At 43.6% G+C, this 18,651-nt stretch overlaps 1 protein-coding gene across 1 annotated transcript in view; it reads right to left on the bottom strand.

The window, feature by feature from the left end:
- Positions 1–2,382: 2,382 nt before the first annotated feature.
- LOC139571173 (protein FAM83B-like) overlaps positions 2,383–18,651 on the bottom strand; it is a 28,247-nt gene continuing 11,978 nt past the window's right edge. Inside the window, exons 3-5 of the mRNA XM_071393790.1 lie at positions 12,315–12,479; positions 6,818–6,942; positions 2,383–6,159 (exon numbers count right to left, since the gene is read on the bottom strand). Of these exons, the coding sequence (XP_071249891.1) occupies positions 4,026–6,159; positions 6,818–6,942; positions 12,315–12,479 (2,424 nt within the window). The 3' untranslated portion in view covers positions 2,383–4,025. The remainder of the gene's footprint in view (positions 6,160–6,817; positions 6,943–12,314; positions 12,480–18,651) is intronic.

Consider the following 18,651-nt stretch of genomic DNA (forward strand, 5'->3'; position numbering starts at 1 on the left):
TAACTCGGAACAGCGGAAACTTGACTTCAGTGAGTTCAAGACAACTGGGAAGTCGGGAATAAACACGCTCCGACTGGGAAAATACGTTTTGAATGGTCATCCAACTCGGAATTGTAAATCGGGCCTTTTTCTAGAGCTCCTACCTGAAGATCAATGACGTCATCATGATTTGATAATGCTGCCTACATACAGACTCAAAATCATTGGCCACTTTAATAAATGGATCACTAGTCAACTTAATAATGTTTACATATCTTACATTACTCATCTCATATGTATATACTGTGTTTTATACCATCTATTGCATCTTGCCTATGACGCTCGGTCATTGCTCATTCATATATTAATATGTACATATTCTTATCCCATCCCTTTAGATTTGTGTGTATTAGGTAGTTGTTGTGGAATTGTTATATTACTTGTTAGATATTATTGCACTGTCAGGACTAGAAGCACAAGCATTTTGCGACACTCACATTAACATCTGCTAACCATGTGTATGTGACCAATAAAATGTGATTTGATTTGAAATTTGATTTGATTCGAGGTGTGCGTAATAATGAGCAGCCTGGTGACCTTGAGCGCCAGAGAGGGAGTATACGTGACAACGTCAGTGAACTTCAGGTTGGAAAGTCGGAGCTCTCGATTTGGAGGTGCAGGGTCCGTCATGGTCTGGGGCGGTGTGTCACAGCATCATCGGACTGAGCTTGTCAGTGCAGGCAATCTCAATGCTGTGTGTTACAGGGAAGACATCCTCCTCCCTCATGTGGTACCCTTCCTGCAGGCTCATCCTGACATGACCCTCTAGCATGACAATGCCACCAGCCATACTGCTCGTTCTGTGCATGATTTCATGCAAGACAGGAATGTCAGTGTTCTGCCATGGCCAGCGAAGAGCCCGAATCTCAATCTCATTGAGCACGTCTGGGACCTGTTGGATCGGAGGGTTAGGGCTAGGGCCATTCCCCCCAGAAATGTCTGGGAACCTGCAGGTGCCATGGTGGAAGAGTGGGGTAACATCTCACAGCAAGAACCGGCAAATCTGGTGCAGTCCATGAGGAGGAGATGCACTGCAGTACTTAATGCAACTTGTGGCCATACCAGATATTGACTGTTACTTTTGATTTTGACCCAACCTTTGTTCAGGAACACATTATTCCATTTCTGTTAGTCACATGTCTGTGGAACTTGTACAGTTTATGTCTCAGTTGTTGAATCTTGTTATGTTCATACAAATATTTACACACGTTAAGTTTGCTGAAAATAAATGCAGTTGACAGTGAGAGGATGTTTTTTTGTTGTTGCTGAGTTTATGTACATATTCTCATTCACCCCTTTAGATTTGTGTGTATTAGGGAGTTGTTGGGGAATTGTTAGAATCCTTGTTATATATTACTGCACTGTCGGAACTAGAAGCACAAGCATTTCGCTACACTCGCATTAACATCTGCTAACGATGTGTATGTGACCAATAACATTTGATTTGATTTGACATGAACACACACAAAAATAGCAGCTCTTTGCTGTATTCTTTGACAGTCTCTCTCTGGTCATGGTTTTAAAAGTTATTAAATCTCACGCAGGCTAGTATCAAACTTTGCTGTGGCTGGGGTCATGGCAGCTGTAGGGAGGCACAGTGATTTGAGCTATCCGATTGGCCAGGGCAGTAGGCACACTCATTTAGCCACAGATCTCCCAGTCTGCCGGGTAAGCAGTTTGTCTTTTCAGACAAATTAAGTGGTTAAAAATGGGATCTCTTTGCCTACCCGGTGCGCAGGGCTTCTGAATCAAATGTGCCTACCGCCAAAAGCGCAACACAAGGGGAAAAAAGGAACGCAATCCTGTATGTCTTTATCATTGGCTTTTCTACAGAAATGTTTGGTGATCGACTAGGAATGCCTTGAAGATCGCGATCGACCGGTTGGTGACCACTGATCTACCTCATCTCACTTAGTTTACCTTTAAACCTAACTTAACCTATGACCTGACCCATCACCTTATGCATTACTACCCCACAGTGGCAAGAAGAGACAAAAACACAAAAACTAAACAACACAAATGTCTCCCAGCCTCCCACACATAGGTTACTTTCTGTCCCTAACACTAAAACTTCAACTTAAGCTTATAAAAATTATATTTAAATGTTTTGATGAAACTTAAACTCAATAAAAACTAGTAAAGATGATCTGTAAGCAGAATTTCTAATAAAAATCTTAAAACTACTAGAAGTAAAACCTAATATAAAAAAACAATAATAATAATAATAATAATAATAATAATAATATAATAATAATAATAATAATAATAATAATAATATAATAACCTTGCTGCCCAGTAGGTCTATATCACATACAGCAACAGATCAAAGGAAACACAATGACATTTGTTTGGAAAAAGCAACTATATTTACAAAGACATACAATGTACATTTCCCTAAAATTGTCCCATCATAATACCATTGCATTTCCCACAACACCTGTATCCACAACACGTGCAGCCACAGTAGAACAAAATAGAACTTCATTTTCAAGCATATTTGCCAAAGCATTTTACCAAGAAAGATATTCATCAAAACACTCCAGACGCTGCGATCGTGCCAAAAACTGCAAGCAGGTTTTGACAAATGAACTCATTCACCCAATCATGCAATGGACGCACTGTAAATCCTATACCCTGGATATGTTTGTCTAATATTGTGACAAAATATTTTCCGCTGTCTGTGATCACAGCTTTATTGTGATCTTTTAAAATTGAATGATGACATTTAATGTGTTTCATATGGAAATTAAGCTACTGTAACATAAATCCTAATAGATGAATCGATCCTATCTAACACAGTTAACTTTTAGTCTCTCATCACAGCCATCGAGTAGCTGATTTAGTTTTGGGTTTGAAAAAATAAATATCTGATAACACTTTCTATGAGGCTCATTCATTTGATGTAACAGATTAAATGCATGAGCTTCATAGAAAATAATGGACTCGAGGAGCAAATAAGATTTAACAAATTGTGTTCAGTGTTTTCCTCACTGCAGTGTACACACACACACACACACACACACACACACACACACACACACACACACACACACACACACACACACACACACACACACACACACACACACACACACACACACACACACACACACACACACACACACACACACACTCTTTTAGCTTTTCTCTTTTAGTCTTAGACTGAAAACTGGTTGAATCAATCTTGTTTCCACGTCATAAAATATATATATATATATACTGTATGTGATGATGTTGAATCAACGTGGAAAACTGATTGGATTTGAAAAAAGTCATCAACGTAATGGATTTCGTATTTTATTCACCCAACTTTTCACCTAAATCCAATGACACGGTGAAATGTTTTGTTGATTTCACGTTAGTTGACAACTCAACCAAATGTAAATTAAAGCTAGACATTGAACTGACGTCTGTGCCCAGTGGGTTATCTCTTCAGTCAGTCCTATGATTGAGCGTAGTCTGGCAGTGGCACCGCTTGTGGTCTCTGCTTGGTCGGCTCCCCACTCGGATTCCCTGCATCTGACCTCTTATTGACCTCTATTTCTCTCGCTATGTCTCACCTACCACAGGACCGGAGCCCTATGACTGTGCCTCAGGACAACCTGGTCTGACAATACCTGGCTGTCCCTGTCACCTGTTCACCTGACTGTGCTGCTGACCCAGTTCTGCTGGTCTGACCTCAGCTGCGGTCCTCTGACTTGAGTTCACTGTCCGTGATACCTTGTCCCGAACCCTGCTTGTATGTTTGTGCCTCGTAGAAAGTGTTACTAATAATCAAAACATTGATATTTAATTGAAGTAATGATCAGTTTTCCATTGCTCTAAATAGACCTGAAAGGATGTCAGCTCTTCATGTGAACAGTTTTCAAGTTAAATGGTGCAGTACACTGTTTCCAATCTGACAACAATTTGATTGCTTTTTTGAATGTCATCATTCAACCAGTAATCCATGTTGGATTGGTTCCCTATGCTAACTTTCTTTTCTACTACTTATTTTTGTGAATGAAATTCCCTACTCTTTGTATAAATTTTCCCAGTTTGTTTTCATGGTGGCTAGTTGTCTGCTGGCCAGTGTGGTTGTGTTGTTCATTGTTGGAGTTACTTTTAGCAGAGTGCATGCTCTTGGTTTTCTCTGGGGCATGTATGGGTGCAGGGCCTGTTGCAGATTGTAAGGAGTGGGGTTGATTCTTCTCAAATGAGCAGAAAGGCTCAAATCTGCTATACAAACGACTACTGCCCCCCTGATCGCTACGCCAGTTTCCTGATGCAAGGCTTGCCCTTTCATGTCTTTCATCAATGGCAGTAGGCTGCCCCTGTGTCCTAATGGATGTAGCTCTGGCAGGAGGGTTTTGCTGCAGCTCGTCAGTGCTGAAACGAGGGGCTGATGATTTTCCTATATCATCTGCAAAGTGGTTCTTGTCCATCTTTAGCCTGGTAGGGGATCTGGTTGGATTTGCGGTGCCACTCTGCGATGCAACCTTCCTCTCTCTGTTTGGTCTTTGTTCTTCTTCCTCAGTCACTATGGTGTCTGAGCTACCACCCCTTTTTGGAATTACATTTTCCTTGGTTAGAGGGGAACCCTCTTTTTTCTCTGGTATGTTGAGCAATGATCTGATTTTCTTGGAGCTCTTCTTGAGGAAACGAGGTGAGCCCATTGCTGTACTGGTGGACTTGTAAGTGGGCTCTTTGCTGTTCATATCAAGGGCTGCTGCAGACACAGTTCTGGAGGGAGGCTCTTTCCAAATGGAAACAGGGGGTCTCTTTATGTCCACTGTGTTTTTGACATCATATTGAGAGACAGATCTCTGATCCTCATTCAGATTTGAAGAATATCCTCCATTCTGTGCACCCACTCTTATTCCACCACCATCTGCCTGTTTCCTCACAAAGGCCCCACCATACATGTGACTGGAGGACTCTTTATTGTCTCTGTAGTCTATGTTGGACTTTGGGTCTGCCACACTGTGCCTTTTGTGCCAGTTGTCTTGGAGGAGCTCAGGGTTTTTGATTACCAGTCCCCCTTTGGTTCTGCCCAGGCTGGCATAGACAGACTGATGTGGGTCTCTTCCTGGGCCATAGCCAATGTTATTCCTAGGATCATCCAAAATCTGCAGACCTTGCTTCTTCATTATAAACTCATCCTGTCTCATTCTGTTTTCCATTGATGTTGCTGGATTCCATTGCATTGATGAGTAATACGGTGCATTGTTTTGCCTTGCAGAGGGATCAACCTGACGTATGGAAGAGTTTTTTGAGTAACTGTTTGTCTCCGGTTGCTCTGGAATAGTGGACTTGAAAACAAGGGATGACCTAACTCTGGAGGGAATGAATGAGCTAGATTTGTTTTCCAGAGCTTCATACTGGTCCAGATAATCACATGGTTCCCCAATAGGAGTGTCAGTGTTATTGAGGTAAGACTCTATCCTATATGTGCGCAAGAAGGACTTAGCGGTGTACTCCAAAGTTGGTATGTTCTGCTGCATGGAGCGGGTGTGTTTGTCATTCCCGTGGTAGGACTGCCGAATATTGTGACCTCTGTACATCTGTGCCCCCTGAGAATTGTCGTCCATAGCATTGGAAAAGTGGCTTCTTCCAGGGGCGCAGTGATAACCTCCATCTCCAGCCACATTCCAATTGCTTGCCCCATACCTTGTGTTGTGTGGAACATGCAAGACTTCTTGTCTCTCCCCAGCATAACTGTGTCTTTTCAGGAAGTTTGCAGTCTCTGCAGACTGGAACTGATGGATGTGTTTTTGAACACTCACACCATGATTGATCATGGGTCTGTGTTGAAATGGCTCCTCCTCATAAAGTCTCTCCTCCATCTCTCTGATAGGGCTCGTCATGCCCATCTGTCTTTCACAGGCTTTCCTGTACACTGTGTCGAGGGTATGTCTCAACTGGTCCTTCCTCTCAAAGGCTTGGCTGGATTGAGAAGCATACTTTGCCAGAGCATGCCTTCCATTCCTTTCTAGTAGCACACCCTCAGGAGGGGCGAGAACTGCTGGCATGGAGGAGCGAGCGAAGAGCGTTCGAAACTCCTCGTCATAGGACTCCACCAGCTGGCCTGTTATGACCTGCACCATACTCAGGTTGATTTTCTCATAGGACCACATGAAGCTGGGTGGAGAACAAGAAACGTAGAGCAGCAATTACTTCAGTGTCAAATGTCAACTCTAACAGACATGTTCAGCTCAGTCTATGCACGAGGTCAACTAAGGTAAACAGTTTTGCATTATCAATAAATTGTCTGCTGTCAACCCTTAGCATCTCTAATTCATCTCTAAGTTATGGCAAATTTTTCTATCAAAGATAAGCCTTTGGCTGTCTAAAGTAAAATATTAATATTTCTTTATCTGTTATTCTTTTTGAAAAGTCAACCCTTTCAGACACAAATCCCCAATCTTAAATGTTTTCATATCTCAAGAGAAGTTCCGTGTTCTACTTAGAAATCAAATACAGTCTCTACAGAAAGCCCTGTAAAGTAACATTGAACAGAATGTTTTTATACTTATATAATACTTATATACTTTTATACTTATATTCCATGCATTATTTATATCACAGAGGTAAAAAAAAAAAAAAACACATGAGATTGGGGTCAAAAGCCAGAAAATGTTCTCTTTAAGCCTTAGCCTGTTCAAATAGTCACAATTGCAATACAAAGAAAGAACATCATAATGACTCAATACAGTAGATTGTATTTATAGCCAAAGAACAGTTGAATCAATATTGAGAAATCCTTATTCTGAACCACTGGCCTCCTAGTTCCATTTACCTGTATGATCCGTACACCACTGTCTGGCAGTCCACCAATAGAAACTTCTGCTCCATTGCTCCATGAAATGTAGCTCCTGAACGACAGAGGTAATCCTGACCCTTCACTGTGCGTACCCTCATGTTCTGTAGACCAAGACAGTCAAAGTGGCATCTTAGCAAGACCATTTTACGGTAATACACCGCTTTATGCAAAGCCTGATTATTATCAGTATCCTCGCATGAAAGATATATTGACTCTCTGAAATAGCGAGAGAGCTTTATTGCAGCCTTGTAAAATGCTATGACAAGAAAGCATAACTCTTTTGGCTGTGTCCTAAATACCTCTGGTAATAACCACCTCAACCTGTAAACTACCTCGCCCTGTAAGATAGAGTGAGAACTAAGTTTTCAGTGGTTCAGGTTAATTCTGAAATCCATCTACAGTATATAACACAAGACACTGCAATAACCTTCACCCTCCCCACTGCTGCACCTCACATATTCAATTCAATTCAATTTTATTTTATATAGCCCTTCGTACATCAGCTAATATCTCGAAGTGCTGTACAGACACCCAGCCTAAAACCCCAAACAGCTAGTAATGCAGGTGTAGAAGCACGGTGGCTAGGAAAAACTCCCTAGAAAGGCCAAAACCTAGGAAGAAACCTAGAGAGGAACCAGGCTATGAGGGGTGGCCAGTCCTCTTCTGGCTGTGCCGGGTGGAGATTATAACAGAACTATGCCAAGATGTTCAAAAATGTTCATAAGTGACAAGCATGGTCAAATAATAATCATGAATAATTTTCAGTTGGCTTTTCATAGCCGATCATCAAGAGTTGAAAAACAACAGGTCTGGGACAGGTGGCGGTTCCATAACCGCAGGCAGAACAGCTGAAACTGGAATAGCAGCAAGGCCAGGCGGACTGGGGACAGCAAGGAGTCACCACGGGCGGCAGTCCCGACGCATGGTCCTAGGGCCCAGGTCCTCCGAGAGAAAGAAAGAGAGAAGGAGAAAATTAGAGAGAGCCAAGATTTTCAAAATGTTCATAAATGACAAGCATGGTCAAATAATAATCAGGAATAAATCTCAGTTGGCTTTTCATAGCCGATCATTAAGAGTTGAAAACAGCAGGTCTGGGACAGGTAGGGGTTCCATAACCGCAGGCAGAACAGTTGAAACTGGAATAGCAGCAAGGCCAGGCGGACTGGGGACAGCAAGGAGTCACCACGGCCGGTAGTCCCGACGTATGGTCCTAGGGCTCAGGTCCTCCGAGAGAAAGAAAGAGAGAAGGAGAAAATTAGAGAGCGCCAAGATTTTCAAAATGTTCATAAATGACAAGCATGGTCAAATAATAATCAGGAATAAATCTCAGTTGGCTTTTCATAGCCGATCATTAAGAGTTGAAAACAGCAGGTCTGGGACAGGTAGGGGTTCCGTAACCGCAGGCAGAACAGTTGAAACTGGAATAGCAGCAAGGCCAGGCGGACTGGGGACAGCAAGGTGTCATCATGCCCGGTAGTCCTGACATATGGTCCTAGGGCTCAGGTTCTCAGAGAGAAAGAGAGAACGAAAGAATTAGAGAGAGCATACTTAAATTCACACAGGACACTGGATAAGACAGGAGAAGTACTCCAGGTAACCAACTGACCCTAGCCCCCCGACACATAAACTACTGCAGCATAAATACTGGAGGCTGAGACAGGAGCGGTCAGGAGACACTGTGGCCCCATCCGAAGAAACCCCCGGACAGGGCCAAACAGGAAGGATATAACCCCACCCACTTTGCCAAAGCACAGCCCCCGCACCACTAGAGGGAAATCCTCAACCACCAACATTACAATCCGGAGACAAGGCCGAGTATAACCCACAAAGGTCTCCACCACAGCACAAACCAAGGGGGGGGCGCCAACCCAGACAGGAAGATCACGTCAGTAACTCAACCCACTCAAGTGACGCACCCCTCCTAGGGACGGCATGAAAGAGCACCAGCAAGCCAGTGACTCAGCCCCTGTAACAGGGTTAGAGGCAGAGAATCCCAGTGGAGAGAGGGGAACCGGCCTGGCAGAGACAGCAAGGGCGGTTCGTTGCTCCAGAGCCTTTCCGTTCACCTTCACACTCCTGGGCCAGACTACACTCAACCATATGACCTACTGAAGAGATAAGTCTTCAGTAAAGACTTAAAGGTTGAGACCGAGTCTGCGTCTCTCACATGGGTAGGCAGACTGTTCCATAAAAATGGAGATCTATAGGAGAAAGCCCTGCCTCCCGCTGTTTGCTTAGAAATTCTAGGGACAATTAGGAGGCCTGCGTCTTGTGACCGTAGCGTACGTATTGGTATGTACGGCAGGACCAACTCGGAAAGATAGGTAGGAGCAAGCCCATGTAACGCTTTATAGGTTAACAGTAAAACCTTGAAATCAGCCCTTGCCTTAACAGGAAGCCAGTGTAGGGAAGCTAGCACTGGAGTAATGTGATCAAATTTCTTGGTTCTAGTCAGGATTCTAGCAGCCGTATTTAGCACTAACTGAAGTTTATTTAGTGCTTTATCCGGGTAGCCGGAAAGTAGAGGATTGCAGTAGTCTAACCTAGAAGTAACAAATGCATGGATTAATTTTTCTGCATCATTTTTGGACAGAAAATTTCTGATTTTTGCAATGTTACGTAGATGGAAAAAAGCTGTCCTTGAAACAGTCTTGATGTGTTCGTCAAAAGAGAGATCAGGGTCAAGAGTAACGCCGAGGTCCTTCACAGTTTTATTTGAGACGACTTTACAACCATCAAGATGAATTGTCAGATTTAACAGAAGATCTCTTTGTTTCTTGGGACCTAGAACAAGCATCTCTGTTTTGTCCGAGTTTAAAAGTAGAAAGTTGTCAGCCATCCACTTCCTTATGTCTGAAACACAGGCTTCTAGCGAGGGCAATTTTGGGGCTTCACCATGTTTCATTGAAATGTACAGCTATGTGTCATCCGCATAGCAGTGAAAGTTAACATTATGTTTTCGAATAACATCCCCAAGAGGTAAAATATATAGTGAAAACAATAGTGGTCCTAAAACGGAACCTTGAGGAACACCGAAATGTACAGTTGATTTGTCAGAGGACAGACCATTCACAGAGACAAACTGATATCTTTCCGACAGGTAAGATCTAAACCAGGCCAGAACTTGTCCGTGTAGACCAATTTGGGTTTCCAGTCTCTCCAAAAGAATATGGTGATCGATGGTGTCAAAGGCAGCACTAAGGTCTAGTAGCACGAGGACAGATGCAGAGCCTCGGTCTGACGCCATTAAAAGGTCATTTACCACCTTCACAAGTGCAGTCTCAGTGCTATGATGGGGTCTAAAACCAGACTGAAGCATTTCGTATACATTGTTTGTCTTCAGAAAGGCAGTGAGTTGCTGCGCAACAGCTTTTTCTAAAATTTTTGAGAGGAATGGAAGATTCGATATAGGCCGATAGTTTTTTATATTTTCCGGGTCAAGGTTTGGCTTTTTCAAGAGAGGCTTTATCACTGCCACTTTTAGTGAGTCTGGTACACATCCGGTGGATAGAGAGCTGTTTATTATGTTCAACATAGGAGGGCCAAGCACAGGAAGCAGCTCCTTCAGCAGTTTAGTAGGAATAGGATCCAGTATGCAGCTTGAAGGTTTAGAGGCCATGATTATTTTCATCATTGTGTCAAGAGATATAGTACTAAAACACTTAAGTGTCTCTCCCGATCCCAGGCCCTCGCAGAGCTGTGCGGATCCAGGACAGCTAAGCCCTGGAGGAATACGCAGATTCAAAGAGGAGTCCGTAATTTGCTTTCTAATGGTCATGATCTTTTCCTCAAAGAAGTTCATGAATTTATTACTGCTGAAGTGAAAGCCATCCTCTCTTGGGGAATGCTGCTTTTTAGTTAGTTTCGCAACAGTATCAAAAAGAAATTTTGGATTGTTCTTATTTTCCTCGATTAAGTTGGAAAAGTAGGATGATCGAGCAGCAGTGAGGGCTCTTCGGTACTGCACGGTACTGTCTTTCCAAGCTAGTCGGAAGACTTCCAGTTTGGTGTGGCGCCATTTCCGTTCCAATTTCCTGGAAGCTTGCTTCAAAGCTCGGGTATTTTCTGTATACCAGGGAGCTAGTTTCTTATGACAAATGTTTTTCGTTTTTAGGGGTGCAACTGCATCTAGGGTATTGCGCAAGGTTAAATTGAGTTCCTCAGTTAGGTGGTTAACTGATTTTTGTCCTCTGATGTCCTTGGGTAGGCAGAAGGAGTCTGGAAGGGCATCAAGGAATTTTTGTGTTGTCTGAGAATTTATAGCACGACTTTTGATGCTCCTTGGTTGGGGTCTGAGCAGATTATTTGTTGCGATTGCAAACGTAATAAAATGGTGGTCCGATAGTCCAGGATTATGTGGAAAAACATTAAGATCTACAACATTTATTCCATGGGACAAAACTAGGTCCAGAGTATGACTGTGGCAGTGAGTAGGTCCAGAGACATGTTGGACAAAACCCACTGAGTCGATGATGGCTCCGAAAGACTTTTGGAGTGGGTCTGTGGACTTCTCCATGTGAATATTAAAATCACCAAAAATTAGAATATGATCTGCTATGACTACAAGGTCTGATAGGAATTCAGGAAACTCAGAGAGGAACGCTGTATATGGCCCAGGAGGCCTGTAAACAGTAGCTATAAAAAGTGATTGAGTAGGCTGCATAGATTTCATGACTAGAAGCTCAAAAGACGAAAACGCCATTTTTTTTTTTGTAAATTGAAATTTGCTATCGTAAATGTTAGCAACACCTCCGCCTTTGCGGGATGCACGGGGGATATGGTCACTAGTGTAACCAGGAGGTGAGGCCTCATTTAACACAGTAAATTCATCAGGCTTAAGCCATGTTTCAGTCAGGCCAATCACATCAAGATTATGATCAGTGATTAGTTCATTGACTATGACTGCCTTTGAAGTGAGGGATCTAACATTAAGTAACCCTATTTTGAGATGTGAGGTATCACGATCTCTTTCAATAATGGCAGGAATGGAGGAGGTCTTTATCCTAATAAGATTGCTAAGGCGAACACCGCCATGTTTAGTTTTGCCCAACCTAGGTCGAGGCACAGACACAGTCTCAATGGGTATGGCTGAGCTGACTACACTGACTGTGCTATTGGCAGACTCCACTAAGCTGGCAGGTTGGCTAACAGCCTGCTGCCTGGCCTGCACCCTATTTCATTGTGGGGCTAGAGGAGTTAGAGCCCTATCTATGTTGGTAGATAAGATGAGAGCACCCATAGTAAATGATTTATCAGATAGAGAGGTACAATACGCTGGAATTCTTATTTTCACATTGCCGAAACATCATCATCCCTCAATAACTTCAAGATAGTCACTTGTTTTCTTTGGTGAAGATAAACTAAAAATGACAAATCAATACTGTATATACGATGAGAGGAGGATCAGTCAATACTTTTGATTATCAACCTCTAAGTAGATTAATCAACGTTGTAACAGAGTATGTGAACGTACCCTAAGTTTTGGGATTTGGATGTCTTGATTCTCAGCCATTGAGAGAAAGCTTTGCAGATGAAATTCATCCAGAAGCACATAAACTGGAGTTCCTCTGATGGAGGCATCAACCGCTTCTTTGAATATATCCACATCTGTAAAAATGTCCATTACAATTGCAATAACCTATAAGGAAAGAAGGGAAAATAACAAAAAAGGTTATGGTTAACATGATGATTTATTAAAAATAATTAGCATACCATTGTAACACCTTAGTGTTGATGGCTCCACCTTTTGGATCTTTTGGGAATTAAAGTATGAAGGATTGTGTAGAGCTGTGGTGCAGTGGTAACACTCCCAAGCACATGTCACTTATGACACCCCAACTGTTGCTCCCACCTACATTACCGGTCAAAAGTATTAGAACATCTACTCATTCAAGGGTTTTTCTTTATTTTTACTATTTTCTACATTGTAGAATAATAGTGAAGACATCAAAACTATGAAATAACACATATGGAATCATGTAGTAACCAAAAAAGTGTTAAACAAATCTAAATATATTTTATATTTGAGATTCTTCAAATAGCCACCTTTTGCCCTGATGACAGCTTGGCACATTCTTGGCATTCTCTCAAACAACTTCACCTGGAATGCTTTTCCAACAGTCTTGAAGGAGTTCCCACATATACTGAGCACTTGTTGGCTGCTTTTCCTTCACTCTGCAGTCCGACTCATCCCAAACCATCTCAATTTAGTTGAGGTTGGGGAATTGTGGATGCCAGGTCATCTGATGCAGCATTCCATCACTCTCCTTCTTGGTAAAATAGCCCTTACATAGCCTGGAGGTGTGTTGGGTCATTGTCCTGTTGAAAACGAAATTATACTGCAGTCCCACTAAGCACAAACCAGATGGGATGGCATATTGCTGCAGAATGCTGTGGTAGCCATGCTGGTTAAGTGTGCCTTGAATTCTAAATAAATCAGAGACAGTGTCACCAGCAAAGCACCCCCACACCATAACACCTCCTCCTCCTTGCTTTACGGTGGGAAATACAGATGCGGAGATCCTCCATTCACCCACAACGCGTATCACAAAGACACGGCAGTTAGAACCAAAAATCTCCAATTTGGACTCCAGACCAAAGGACACATTTCCACCGGTCTAATGTCCATTGCTCGTGTTTCTTGGCCCAAGCAAGTGTCTTCTTCTTATTGATGTCCTTTAGTAGTGGTTTCTTTGCAGAAATTCGACCATGAAGGCCTGATTCATAGAGTCTCCTCTGAGCAGTTGATGTTGAGATGTGTCTGTTACTTGAACTCCGTAAAGCATTTATTTGGGCTGCAATTTCTGAGGCTGGTAACTCTAATGAACTCATCCTCTGCAGCAGAGGTAACTCTGGGTCTTCCATTCCTGTGGCTGTCCTCATGAAAGCCAGTTTCATCATAGCTCTTGATGGTTTTTGCGACTGCACTTGAAGAAACTTTCAAAGTTCTTAAAATGTTCCGTATTGACTGACCTTCATGTCTTAAAGTAATGATGGACTGTCGTTTCTCTTTGCTTATTTGACCTGTTCTTGCCATAATATGAACTTGGTATTTTACCAAATAGGATTATCTTCTGTATACCCCATCTACCAGGTCAAAACACAACTGATTCGCTCAAATGCATTAAGAAGGAATGAAATGCCATTAATTAACTTTTAAGAAGGCAAACCTGTTAATTGAAATGCATTCCAGGTGACTACCCCATGAAGCTGGTTGAGAGAATGCCATGAGTGTGCCAAAGCTGTCATCAAGGCAAAGGGTGGCTATTTGAAGAATCTCAAATATAAAATAAATTTTGATTTGTTTAACACTTTTTTGGTTACTACATGATTCTATATGTGTTATGTCATAGTTTTGATGTCTTCACTATTGCTCTACAATGTAGAAAATAGTAAAAAAATAAAGAAAAACCCTTGAATGAGTAGGTGTTCTAAAACTTTTGACCAGTAGTGTACCTGTATCCCCCTCTCAATAAAAGTGTCAAATAAAATGTCAAAATATTTTTGTGAGACATTACTGTAAGCTCAGGAACTCCATGTGATTACTGTGACTGTGATTACCATGACCCTGCATGCTCTTATAAAGTGTAAAAATGTTTATTAATTGTTGTTTTAGAGTTCAAATAATTTTCATGTTATACCCCTATGGTACATATTATACCCTGGCCATCAGATGCACAGTACCATGACATAGACCCACCAGGTAAATCCAGGTGAAAGCTTGGATCCCTTTTTGGTGTCACTTGTTAAATTACTCAGTATATCAAAGTAAATGTCCACCAGAAAAAAACACACAGAACATTACAATATATGTGCCCGAGTCCTATCATTATTAGACCTGGTTGAAAGATTTTCATAATATACACAATATGTCGCATTGTGCTGACTCTTCCTTTTTTTAAATAAAATCTATACTGTATAGTATCTCAAGGAGTGACTTAGTGTGTGATCACAAGGCTATGGCCACTCTGTGTTTACCATATTCCCTGTGACAGGTTTGACTTGGTTTGACATATGGATGGGAGTATTACCTATATACAGTACACACCCACCTCATCTGGCTAATACTTGGAATACTTGTAACTAGTACTGTCTAGACAATGTAGACTAAATCACGTGAGAAACCACAGTAAAGCTATAGCTTATGCCTGCACATGTACATATCCATTTTGCTGACCTCATTTCTCAATAAAATCAGACTGATCTGTAGACTTCCTAAATTCTAGGACAGTGAGCTAACCACACCAGCACTACTACCTGCAATCACAGTACTAGTATTGCTAGTACTTTTCTCTCATCTGGTTCAAACCTGCATTTACTCGTTCATGTTAACTAGACCGACTGGTTAGCCTCACAGCTCTACGGTCGTGGGAGAATATTTACCCGAAGTCTAACTGGCCACACGCGGTTTCCTCCGGCCAGCACTGTGCTAGCTACAGCGCACCTTAGCAAAGGTAGCTGTTAGCTAGCGAACGCAACACTAACCTCGCGGCTGTAGTGTGCCCACGTTGCACAACCTAGGTAGTATTAGCCGCAAGGCTTCTACTAGCTAGCTTACGGCTACTAAAGCCGAAGAGCTTACACGTTGTTTTTACAACAGGAATCTTAGCATAGCCCTGTTCTGCATAATGGCCACTGCTTCTCCATCCCAAAATTAGCCTAGAAAAGCACTCAAACCCCATGTTCTTGTGCTTGCGGCTCCATGATTGCAGGGAAGGATTTTCACCTTCAATGCATACATTGCCTGGGAAGGTAACATGCTCAGGAAGAACTCGAGAACCACAACTCCTGTAAGCATTGTAAATTTCTCTAGAGTGGGTTTGAGAAGGAGGTTAAAATGCTTTGCTGTCTCTAACCCCTCCCCTTTCAGCCACCGGCCGAGGTGGAGGCTCAACCCCTCCATAACCTTGCCCAGCTGGGGCGAGGCTATGGAGAGCCTCGATTCCCTCCCCTCACTGTCTGACGACATAGTGTTGGGGGAAGGTGAGCTAGGGGATGATGAGGAGGACGAGCCTGAATCCAGATGCTTGGGATTACGTATCAAAACCTCTGTGCCTCCTGTAATGCCATCCAAGGCTGTGGTCATACCATGAGTCTGGCGGTGGTGGGAGAAAGGGCTCTTAGCAGACAAAGAAAAAGTGAACCTCCTGGATGACCCTGTGACACCCAAGGAGTTGTTTAACCCCGCTGTCGACACCAAGCGGCAGAAGTGTGACATGCGTAAGAAAGAAATCAAAGCCTTCAACTTCTGCCTGCCCCACAAACCCAGGCCCTGTGGCAGCCCGTTGGTCACTGCAACTCACCCCAGCCTCACAGCATGGCGGGGGCACCAAGTTGGCCCAAGACCCCCGGCAACACAGCAGACTGACAATACCCAGGCTAAGCTCTTAAACCAGGGCAACCTGGCCGCAGCAAAGTTCCACTCTCTTAACCACCCTAAGGGGGGCAGGATGGGTCAGCCAACCTAGGGCACAGCCCTAATCAGCAGAGGAGGATAGTTTGCAAAGCCTACGGCTTCCTTGCCCTACCCGTCTCTCTCGGGTTTAACGTAAGCCACCCGTCCCCATCTCTGCCTCGCCCGACAGTGGGGTGGAACATCTGCATTGGGTAAAAAACAACATTCCCTTTGTAACAGCACACTTGCATGACATTGCTCACATGGGATGATGGAGGATGTGCATTCTTACCCCCAAGTGCTCTTACCCCCCTTGGACTTTCCCCTCAGCACCTTCTCAGGTTCTAGCCAGGGACGGAAGTCAGCATGTCCACTCTCCCTCGGGTCTCTTCAGACATACAAGCTGGATGACAGATTGCCATTTGCCCTTTTACTATGGCCAACCATTTCCTTTGCCTTATGGCATTTTCACCTCTAACCGTCTAGTGCACGAACAACACAGTAACGCACCTTCTCTTTACTACCAGGTGCCATTACTCTAAGTGAGCGAGGCAGGGAAGAGACCTAACACAGGCCCTGGTTAGCAGAGATCACTCTCCTGCTTTATAAGCAGTCCTGATAGCCACTGTTACGCAGGGATCTGCAGACCCAAACATACGTAAAGACTTGCCACCCTCACCCAGTAGCCATGGTACTCTGGGGATGGCCAGTGGGAGGATAAATCTGAATGCGACAAGCCGGCAACTCAAAATCTTTCACGATCTAGAGTTCCAGTGCCCCTCCTATACGTCCACTTTTTGGAAAAAGAGACAATGCATTTTTTGGAGAAATGGTGTAACGTACACAGATCATTCATAAGGCATATGGCCAACACCCGTAATGCAGACATGCTCTCCAGGGTAGTTCCAATAGCATCACCCCTCAGAGGCTTCGACACTGAGGGAGAATGCCCCAGGAAGATGCAATGACATCCAGTCGGTAAAGACTTCAGAAACGTATGAGGGCTGGCTCAACATGCAAATCTCCCATAAGGAGATGTTTTACAACATTGCCTAAGAGGTAGCCATACCTCTGGTGGAACGACCCATTCTGGGCTGTTACCCTTGCTACTATATTTTCCAATGGAATAGCCTCCACTATCTCAAGATAGCTGTTGGAGGTGCCCAAAAAACACAGAAGTCATTGTCACTCTAGAGCAATACTCTCGCTTTAATCCAATCAAATGCACCAGGCACATTCTGGACACAAACGGTGGAGAAGCTCTACTTCCGTAAACTGGGTGAGAGGTGGGTGTAACCACAAGCTCCAGGGCACGACAACACAGTTGTCACTCACCCAAGGCCTGCAGGTGGGATTTTGGGTACCAAAATCCAGGAGGACCCCGGGCAAACTGAAGGCATGAACGGTGGGTTGACAGTGATTGCAGCCCACTCACTCGCTTTGCAGGCACAGGGCAGACAGTAAAGGGGGTTAGAAAGAGAAGTATTACATCTCCCCGCTTTCCAGCGCCTCAAGAGGCCTCAAGCACAATAGAAGGGTCCCAGTGACGGAGCTAAAAGCTTGGAGACTGGTTTTGTGTTAGCGACACACACCCAAAAAATGACATAACAGAGGCTGTTTGTCATGTTTTGTCTTTGATCATGTCTTGTCCCTGTGCTTCCCTCTGCTGGTCTTATTAGGTTCTTTCTCTTTCTCTCTCTCTATCGTTCCGTTCATGCTCCCAGCTGTTTCTCATTCTCCCTACGACCTCATTTACTCTTTCACACCTGTCCCCTATTTTGCCCTCTGATTAGAGTCCCTATTTCTCCCTCTGTTTTCCGCTCCTGTCCTTGTCGGATTCTTGTTTGATGTTTGCAGTTCCTGTGTCTTGTTCCGCCCTGTCGTGTTCTTTTGCCTTCTTCAGATGCTGCGTGTGAGCAGGTGTCTATGTCAGCTACGGCCTGTGCCTTCCTGTAGCGACCTGCAGTCTGTGGTCGCGTCTCCAGTCGTTCCTCTCTATTGACGAGAGGATTTCAGTTTCCTGTTTTGGATTTCCATTGATTTATATCCAGGAGTATCATTATTTGTTTTATACTGGAATAAAGACTCTGTTACTATTACGTCGCTTTTGGGTCCTCATTCATCTGCATAACAGAAGAATCCGACCAAGAATGGACCCAGCGACTACGGATTCTCTCAACACTGCCGTCGAGTTCCAGGGAGCTATGCTCGGCAGACACGAGCAGGAATTGTTTGCTGCTCGTCATGCCGTTGAGACCCTGGCCGCTCAGGTCTCCGATCTCTCTGGACAGTTTCAGAGTCTTCGTCTCGTGCCACCAGCTACTTCCTGGTCTTCCGAGTCTCCGGAACCTAGGGTTAATAACCCACCATGTTACTCTGGGCAGCCCACTGAGTGTCGCTCCTTTCTCACCCAGTG

This window comes from Salvelinus alpinus, chromosome 3 (assembly GCF_045679555.1).
Source record: "Salvelinus alpinus chromosome 3, SLU_Salpinus.1, whole genome shotgun sequence".
Taxonomy (NCBI): Eukaryota; Metazoa; Chordata; class Actinopteri; order Salmoniformes; family Salmonidae; genus Salvelinus; species Salvelinus alpinus.